Source organism: Parasteatoda tepidariorum, chromosome 10, assembly GCF_043381705.1.
Source record: "Parasteatoda tepidariorum isolate YZ-2023 chromosome 10, CAS_Ptep_4.0, whole genome shotgun sequence".
In the NCBI taxonomy this organism is placed as follows: domain Eukaryota; kingdom Metazoa; phylum Arthropoda; class Arachnida; order Araneae; family Theridiidae; genus Parasteatoda; species Parasteatoda tepidariorum.
In genome coordinates this window covers 63,886,059-63,895,858 of record NC_092213.1, presented here as the reverse complement: position 1 = coordinate 63,895,858, position 9,800 = coordinate 63,886,059, and the positions used below count along the sequence as shown (strand labels likewise).

The following is a 9,800-nucleotide window of genomic DNA, read 5'->3' as shown; positions in this document are numbered from 1 at the left end:
TTTTTGATCATGTCATCAAATATATATATATAAATATAATATAATATATTATTATAGTAATTGACAACGCTTTTAAAGCAGGTGCTTAAACGTGAATCGCTCAATCAAACGCAAATCTATGTTCAAAATGCAAGATAGATCTAAGTAAGAAATGTTAATAGTAGTATACTGTATGTCACAAGAGCCAAAAAGTATGTCACAATCTTATCCCTCTAGTAATATAAGCTAATCTGACAATTAACACTATCAACTCAATACTGGTCGTCAATACAATTATTGCATGAGGAATTTTTAAAACAGTTTATTACTTACCTGAGAGATTTCTAACTATAAAAATAAGAACAAAAGGAAATGCCTGTTTTCTATTGATATTGTATCGAATTCATTGTATCAATGCTCACAATGTTGACATCGTATCAATGTTTAACTTCGTAACTTTCAATTTACATCTTCCTTGTAATTTTGATACCAGCTCAGAAGATAAGGAAACTCCTGGATCAAGCAATGGGACAAACTAGCCTGTGGAGGACTTTTTAAAAGAACTAACCCGCATTTACATTACACGGAAAGGAAAATCACAAAAACCTCCCATGGTTATCTCGATGGCAAAGGGATTCTTACCTTTTATCCGTCTACCACAGAGAATATTTTAAGTCAGCTCTGCTGTCGGAACGAGCCGGGGATTAGAATTCGTATCAACCAACCATAGTTGTGATTCGAACCTGAGTCACCTAATGCGGAGGCGAATGCTCTATCACCTGAGCCACAGCAGCTCTCTGATTATAATTAAAGTACCTTAATTAACAACTTTGTCTATTTCTTTTAGGTGTTTCCTTTGGTCTTGGAATTCAGTATTTGCCACTACTACTTAATGCCCATTTCACAACAAACCAAAGTAAAGCTAATGGCTTTGCATATTCAGGAGCATGCTTTGGAGGTGTGGTGATGCCCCCAATAATGGAAGCATGTATAGAGTATTACGGACTTAATGGATCATTCTTAATTTTATCTGCTATTTTGGCACATTTTATACCATTTTCTATGTTACTGAAATCATCCGAGGAAAAATCACACAAAAATGAGCATAGTCAAAACATTAATAAGAAAGTGAGTTGTATTGAAATGAAAGAATCTAAGAAAACACATCTGCCTTCAACAAGTCTTGACGATAATATATGTCAAAACTTACATAAAAAATCATTTCTTTCAAGTGACACTGAGGCTGTTAAACTTGACATCAATAAAGAAATTGACACCAAATCTAAACGCCTTGTAGAAAGGGAAAATTCTAAAAATAAGCCTCTATCAGCTTTTACTCTTGAAAATTTTAAAATTTTCATTGACCCATTATTCATTATCATATTGGTTATGACTGCTTGTACATTTTATATAACGACAGTTATGATGGCAATCATTCTTGATTTTGTGCGTGACAAAAATGTTGGAGCTAACCTGGAGATTTATTATGTCATGATATTGGCTCTAGCAGATATATGTGGAAGAATAGGATCTGGATTTGTTATAGACAAACAAATCTTACCTTCCCCCACGATTACTTCAATATGCTGTGTGTGTACTGGATTATCTTCTCTTGGTCTATTGTTCATCAATAATTATTTACTTCTGATGTTTATTGATTTCCTGCTTACCGTTTTTACTGGATCTCTTTTGGTTTTACAAATTGCTTTAGTACACGAATTTATGCAGCCTGAGAAAAGAAATATGGCAATGGTTTGTAAATCGATGTTATTTGCACCGCTGTGCTTTACTGTATCTCCCATGATTGGTAAGCAATTTCTTTTGCAATTACACTTTATCTGAACATTTAAAGACTTTAAATATAGCATTTTCATGCCATTTACTACTAATCAAACATTTTTCCAGATGTTTTTTTTTCTTTCGATTATTTACTTGCACTATAGTTTTCTAATTTCAATAATAAAATTCCCTATTATTTATGCAACAAATTATAACTATAAATATAATAAGTTAAGCTTTTATTGTTTTAAATTATTTTTTGACTTAAGGTATATTTATTGTTTTAATGATGCACTGTATGTATTCACAGCATAGCTCCAGGGTTTATGCATTCACAGAAATATTTGGTTTACTGTCTCACTATTGGTTTTTATAGATTTTGATGAAAGATCCACTGAAAATATTTATATCTTGATAAGTGGTGTAGATGTAACATAAAACAACGGTCAGTGTTGTGATTCACTTGTTTATTAAAATGTATTGCCACGTATAAATGCGTTTTTCTTAAAATTCCAGAGGATAAAAATAAAACTTCAGGGATAAAAATAATTTTCTAAAAAAAGGACACTTGTCTAACAGTCTTACATAAAGAACATATCGTGAAAATTTTTAAAAAAATCCAAAAATTTTAACCTGCCTAATTCGCCCAATTTTAGAAAAAAAATGGTTTTTTAAGTACGATCTATCTCAAAATACCCAACTGAGGTAGGAGGAGTAAACCTTTATGTTTAAGTACATCATTTCTTGATACACTGATTGCAACTCTTTTTAAATTCTTGATTGCCAGTGTTACCTCTTTCCTCTTTAATATGAATAATTTTACATGTTTATGTAATCCCTTTCAATCAGTTTAATTATTTTTGCAACATATTACTTCATACGAAGGCTTATCACCCGTTGTTATTTAACTTTCACAATTTAGACCAATAATTAATTTTCTATTAAATTCAAAATTAAATGAGTCAATCTCAAACCATGAATAGAAATGACATATCGTCATTTGGCATCATTGAAACTAGCCAATTTTAAAAGTAAATGACAACATAAGAAAATTTGTCATGTCAAAAAATCATTTTCAAGTTTCATGTTGTTTACTTATCTTGCTACGTTCAAAATGAAACGAAAGAAGACGACTTTGTTAATTTTTTTTATCGATTTCCTTCTACTAAAGGATATTTGTTATTTTAAAAATGTTTCATATTTTATCACGGCATTTAATAAATTCATCGAATCTAATACCATACTTTTCTAAAACTGAATACACTCTTTGCTTTAAAATTCTACTTAACTTAAGTGTTGCACTTTTTATTATATTTAAGAACAGATTATTTTGTAATGTGATATATTATTTTCAGGTTATTTCAGAGGAGAGCATGGATCTTATGATGGCGTTATGTACACTCTAACGGGTATTTCTTTTTTCTCTGGATTCATCATATACTTCATCCCTCATTTGGCAAAAAGAAGAAAGACAACAACATCAGACAACGTGACATAATTTCGTTAAAAATGTGTTAAATCACATGTCAACATTTTTGGTGTGATTATGGGTGCGATACAGTTTTCAAAGTGTATTTAATTCATAGAAACATTCGTTAATTGTAATAAAAAAACCACATGAAGGCTTTACGAATAGCTTAACTTTAATAGATTTGATAAACACTACTGTTACTATTAATTTTTGATCATGTCATCAACTATGATTTGAAAAACCAATACTTAGCACAACTTAAGAACAATTTCGGTTATTGTTAGCATCAAAAGGATGTTATGATGTTATTATAATAAAATTAATTTATGGGTGATTCTTCAAAATATGTAATATTTAAGAGTACAAAATATAATTTATGAAGTACTATTTTGTAAATTTGTTGTATTAATAAAATTATTCTATACAGTAGTGACTATCATGAAACATACTTTGGTTACACACTTTACACATATTTGATGAATTTATTAATTTTTAAATTAATTAATACAAGGAAAATATTCAGAGAAAGTATTACTAAAACACCAAAAAATTTCACTTTACCTGATAAAGGAACATCACTAATGCTTCTTCCCAAATATTCAATATGCGAACCTTCGGTGATGCGGAAGATTTGAAATGTTAAATCGAATTCTGGCAACACTCACTGCATGCCTTCCTCGTAACCCTATTAAATCACATGGCATAAAGGACACAAACACTAATCTTTGATGTGACAACAAAGTGGCTCTTAAATAATGAATGAATGACTCTTATGGAGCAAGAGCTTACATCAACAATCACCTTGTCCATTAGAAGAAAAAAAGTTCAAATCTTGTATTCTCCTGCCATCTTCACAGATGATAGACGGCTATAGGCTGCTCATTTAGCTGAGTTCTTCATAATTTGCATTTTCCTAGAAAAAAATATTCACAATAATTTTGAGCTCAACCCAGAGGACAAGGGAACTTCTGGATCAAGTATTAGGACAGACTATTCTTCGTGGAGTATTTTCTGATGGAACTAACTCGCATTTGCGTAAAATGGAAAGGAAAAACACAAAAACCTCCCACGGTTAACTCGACATCAAGGAGATTCTAACCCATAATCCATTTACCACAGAGGATACTTTATCGGTATTGTCGATATATTTTATCAGCATTGTGATCGGTGTGAGCTGGGAGCAGAATTCGTATCAAACCTGGATCACCTCATTGGGACGCGACAGCTCTATCCCCTGATTCACAGCAGCTTTCAGTATCGTATTTAAAATAGCTCTAATTAACATGAATTACAACTAAAAATCTGATAGGAAGTGAAATTGAATAGACTACCACTAAAAACAGACCTCATTTTTGTAGAATTGTTATATATACATTTAAAATCATAAATGTATCAAAATTTAAATGCATTCCTTAATTTGCAATTTTCAACTAAGCAAAAGCACAGATTAACCACTAGTAATAATTGTTTGAAAATAAAAAGAAATAAAATAATAATTTTGCTTTAAATGTTGCGTTAAAATGAAAAATAAATAAAAAAATCTTTGTAAGAGAATTGAGAGTCAAGCAGTATTATGGTAGATTGTATCAAATCCACAACTTTGTGAAAATTCGGATGTAATTATAGATCCATACTTAATTATTTTGTCATTTAGTCCGGCATTAAATATTATAAGCAATAAAAAATATGTATACTATTTAGCTTTTTTTTAGGTACATTTTCCACCTTTCTTTAAAATAATATTATAATAAAATTTATGTAAAAGCATCTGCATTGCTGATTTAAATGGATGAATCTTGCAAATATAAACTTTTCATAAATTAAGGACAGTCAACTTCATTTATAGATAAAAATATAAATTACACCAACTGTAGACTGTATAAATAATAAACTACTTCGGAAATAGTTTTTATGAAAAAAATTATTGAATGATATGAAATTAATTATTCAGAAACATCTTGTACCAAAATACGTTAATACACCCAAAAATATTGGAACAGTGATCCATTATATTAAAATAGAAAGTTAAAACTTTAATATGAGGTCAAAAAAAATTCTAGAAAAGTTTACAGATCTAAATATATCACTACATACTTCAACAAAGATTCTAACTCGGAATCAGATTTTTTAATCTTCCATAAGCATCCATATTTAACGCGTTCAATTTTAATAAATTCCTCTTGAAAAAGAATTTAAATGTCTAATATTTTATTTAAAAATGCTGAAAAAAAGCCAATTTAAATGAAAAGTATATATAGCATATTGTAAGTAATAGTATTTTAAAAATAAGAACAAAATATATTTACTTACCAAAAAGTAAAATAGCATCCTCTTCAGAAATTCTAATAAGATTACTAATAGACTTCTAATAATATAATCTTTTAATTCTTCTTTATTCAAAAAAATTGAAAAGAGATAATCGCAAGCAAAAAATTAAACATAAACGTTTAGTTGAAGCGAGAGCATAACAATTTTATTTAGTCAATTTGTTCCATCATATCGCCATAGCAACCTAAAATTCATATCGTTTTATTTTTAAAATAAAACGATAAAAATTCAAGCTTATAGCTCAACAAACTAGTTTGTTACCACTGACCAAATCATGCTTGGGTAAAAATAACTCAAATATCGTTTGAATATCTGCAACTGAAGTTCGACTTAACGCTGGCCATTTATTATTCGCGATTGCAGCAAACTATAGGGGGCGTTGTTGTATGAGACGAATACCTGCGATTTCTATATGAACAGTCACTCAGTTACGCTGGAGACTTCATTAATGTAGCGTGTAGCATTGTAACGTTCCTTCTTTATTGTGGCTTATTAAATTTAAAAAAGAAAAATTTTTGATATTCTTTCTTATGCAAACAAAAACAAAATGGTATCTCTTTTTTTTTNTTTTTTTTTTTTTTTTTTTTTTTTTGGAGATGGAACATCCAAAACACATCGGAAAAATATTTTTAAATAAACAGAAAAAGATATGTATCTTCTTATTAGAGTTAAAACATAATGCCTGAGAAATAGTTTTACTAAATTTAATGATCTAACATGATTGTTTTAAACTTTACATTCCATAGTTTTAAGAATCAATCATATTACTTCAAACATTAAAATAAGCAAAAAGTATACATAAGCCTCATAATTTTATGTAATTTAATTTCGTAAAAAAAGTTTTTTGGCAACAATTTTTATCAAAAAATTTTAAGTTTTTATAAAAATCATTATTTAGAAACAAAAAAACGTAAAATAAAGAATGCTTACGAGAAAAAAAAACAATTCTGAAAATTTCTTACATAACATTTATTTTAATTCATAATCCGACGTAGAAAACTATTCGATAGAAAACTATCATCAAATAAGAAAAAAAAAATTTACAAGTAAAATTTTTTATTTAATAAATTATAACACTTACCTGCTTTATAAATCCCGAGAATTCCAAAATGATATGTTCTTCGATTTTTTACACCTTTTTTTAGTGCTACGAAAATGCGTCTTCGGGATTTGCCAAAAATAGAACAAGATGAAATTTTATTTTTTCTGGAGCAAAATATTTTACGAAAAAAAAAACGAAAATTTACCAATTCTTATGACATGAAACTTTATTATGCTAAACGTACGTTTTGGAAATGTAATTTCATTTGGAATCTTATTTATTAGAGTTCATATAGCGACAGCATCAGGTGAAAGAATATAGAGATTGTTTCGAATCTATGTTAAACTTTATATCGGCCCATTTTCTATCGAAATCCGCTTAACTACTTTGATTTTAAATAAAGTGTTTTGAATTTTGAAAGTGTTTTGATTTTAGATAAATTGTTTTATTTTATGATTTGTCACAAAAATTTTAGATGTAGATTGGCGGTACTTAAAAACCGCCAAATCTGTAGTTGCGGTGGCGTTAATACGTAAGTACCGAATTTTTATTCCATACTTTTCTGAATCATATTGCTTCAAACATTAGAATATGCAAGAAGTATACGAGTACATAAACACATAATGTTATACCATTTTATTTTTGAAAAAAATTATTTTAACAACAATTTTAGTCCAAAAATTATAAACTAAAAAACGTAAAATAAAGAATTCTTAGGATAAAAAAACGATTTTGGAAATTTCTCATATTGAAATAAAAAACTTCCATATTGTTTCTTTTTTTTATTCTTATAGTTCTGAAACAGATATAAAAAACCATTCTGTAGAGAACTATCATCAAATAAGAAAAAAAAATTTTACAAGCAAATTTTTTATTATAAAAATCATAACTCTTAACTAATTTATAAATCCGGAGAATTCCAAAGTGACACGTTCTTTGTTTGAAAACTTTATTCTCAAATAATATATATACATAGTTTATCCCTTCATTACTTTTCGATAACATACCACACAGCAAAATTTTATAATTGTAAGATCTCGATACGAATTCTAATATGTAGCTTAAAAACAGAATAGCTGAATTCCAGTTGAAATTATTCTTTCAAAACTAAAAAAACACTTACCAAGAAAACGATAAAAATGTATTAATAATCAGCACAAATGATACTATTTCAAGTAATACAGATGTTTCTTTATTGTTGTTTTCTGAATTATATATAGATACAGAAATATATACTATTATATAAAGAAGAAGAATATTCTATAACTATTACAGTTCTGTACGTTCTGAATTCACATTTTGGAATGAAGAAAGCAATGTTGACTTCACTTTAATTTGAAATGAATTGAAGACAGAAGAAATGTATTTTACCGTAATACATACATCTGTAACAGTATGCAATCCCGAAATCAGAAGTTAACAATTGCAAGTTTGTTGATAAGAGAAGGATATATTGAGGAATATTGAGGAATTTTTCTTCAAATGCTTGGCATGTTCTGTTTCTGAAAGATTTACCAATATTCTGGAGAGTTTTTTCAAGTTCTCCTTTTCCTCAGGGAAATTTTGCTTCTTATTTGCTGCTAAGAAAATAGCGTCTGATTCTGCCAATGATTTTGATGGAACTAAATGAAAACTTAATAAATTGATACCTGATATTTTCAGGCTCCCGCTAGAGAGCGTACTCGAGCGTTGCGATCGCGAATTCTCTTATTTTCTTATATTTCTTATTTGTCTGAACACATTTTTAAAACTTTTTGTTTGTAAACAAAAATAACTACATTCTTTTGCAGTTTTTTCAACAATAATAAACTGTTTAGAACTATTTGATGTGTTCATTTTAAAAATTAAACTCAAAACCTTTTAAAAAGTTTATCTTCAATTTTAAACAATTTGAATTTTAAAAAAAAATTATTATTTATATTTTAGCTGAAAGTGTTTGACTATAAGATAAACAAGTTTTGAATTACACTCTATGTCCATAAATTAAGGATAATGCCAGCTTTGGCAAACAAATTTTACTAACACAACAAGCATGATTTATTAATAAATCCTAATTTATAAAACAAAAGATGAGGAACAAAAAAAATATGATGCATGTACTATACCATTCATAATAACCTACGATTTTTGCTCCCTTGAGCTATTATTAAAAATACTTCCTTTGCAAAAACTTAATATTACATGAATGGTATACATTGTATGCCTCCCATGCAATAAAATATAGCCTGTACAACGTCTAGGCACGTTGAGTATCAATTTATCGAGATGATTTTGAGGAAAATAACTCCACTCAGCAAGTAAAGCTCTAAGACTCGATAAACATGTAAGAGGAGGATGACGGGCTGCTACTCATCAAAATATATGTGCCACTAATGCTTTATCGGATTCAAGTCAGGTGAGAATGCTGGTCGCTCTATGCGGGTTATGACACAACAACAAACGTATAAACCTAAATAAACGTACTCGTTGTTCCAGAATAATGCTCTGATAAATTTGGTCTATCATGTTTCTGATTTGAACATGAAGATCTATTCTGCAGCCCAGTATATCCCCCCTCAAACGAGCAATCCTCTATCACCGTAACAATGTCATTCTATAATGCTGTCGCGTTGGTAACGGGTATTTGGCTTTCTCCGTATGAAAGTTCGACGTGGATCAGACTGTAAGCTAAACCTGCACTTGTTCGAAAATAACGCACAAGCCTACTATGACCATGTACACATTGCATGTTCTCTACTCTAGGAGAACTACTGGGGACAGTGAGTTTTCGTGAGCAGAACAATTTTGTCAGGCTTGCAAGTATATAGATGAATATTCTCCAAATGTATGTACACGGTTTGCCTTGAAATTGTAGCACCCATGGCTGCACATAGCTGACGAGACAGATTGGGTGCTATGCTCCGTATACTTTTTTTAGCAGTTACTGCCTAATACCGGAGTTCGGGAAAGACCTGTTCTGTAGCGTCTACTGACATTTCTTAATCTTGGAATTGTTACCATTCATAATAACTAAGATTTTTGCTCTTTGGAGCAATTATAAAAAATATCTCCGTTACCATTCATAATGGATGGTGTTTTCAATAGGAATGTAAGCAATAACAAACTCGAGTTCGGCACCTACTCTAGTTCCGGTAAAAAGATTGCAGCTGCTTACTACATGTTATTCTGATAGGCGATGTTTTCAAACGGTTTAATAAGGAA

The 9,800-nt window shown here is 29.4% G+C and overlaps 1 protein-coding gene and 1 long non-coding RNA gene across 2 annotated transcripts in view; one reads left to right on the top strand and one right to left on the bottom strand.

The window, feature by feature from the left end:
• Nucleotides 1-3,663, top strand: part of LOC107445734 (monocarboxylate transporter 5-like) — a 10,473-nt gene extending 6,810 nt beyond the window's left edge. The window contains exons 4-5 of the mRNA XM_043045557.2: nucleotides 827-1,786; nucleotides 3,114-3,663. Coding sequence (XP_042901491.1) covers nucleotides 827-1,786; nucleotides 3,114-3,256 — 1,103 coding nt within the window. The 3' untranslated portion in view covers nucleotides 3,257-3,663. The remainder of the gene's footprint in view (nucleotides 1-826; nucleotides 1,787-3,113) is intronic.
• Nucleotides 1-5,684, bottom strand: part of LOC139426684 (uncharacterized) — a 6,945-nt gene extending 1,261 nt beyond the window's left edge. Inside the window, exons 1-2 of the long non-coding RNA XR_011637905.1 lie at nucleotides 5,540-5,684; nucleotides 3,791-4,142 (exon numbers count right to left, since the gene is read on the bottom strand). This is a non-coding gene — a long non-coding RNA (uncharacterized lncRNA). The remainder of the gene's footprint in view (nucleotides 1-3,790; nucleotides 4,143-5,539) is intronic.
• Nucleotides 5,685-9,800: the final 4,116 nt, after the last annotated feature.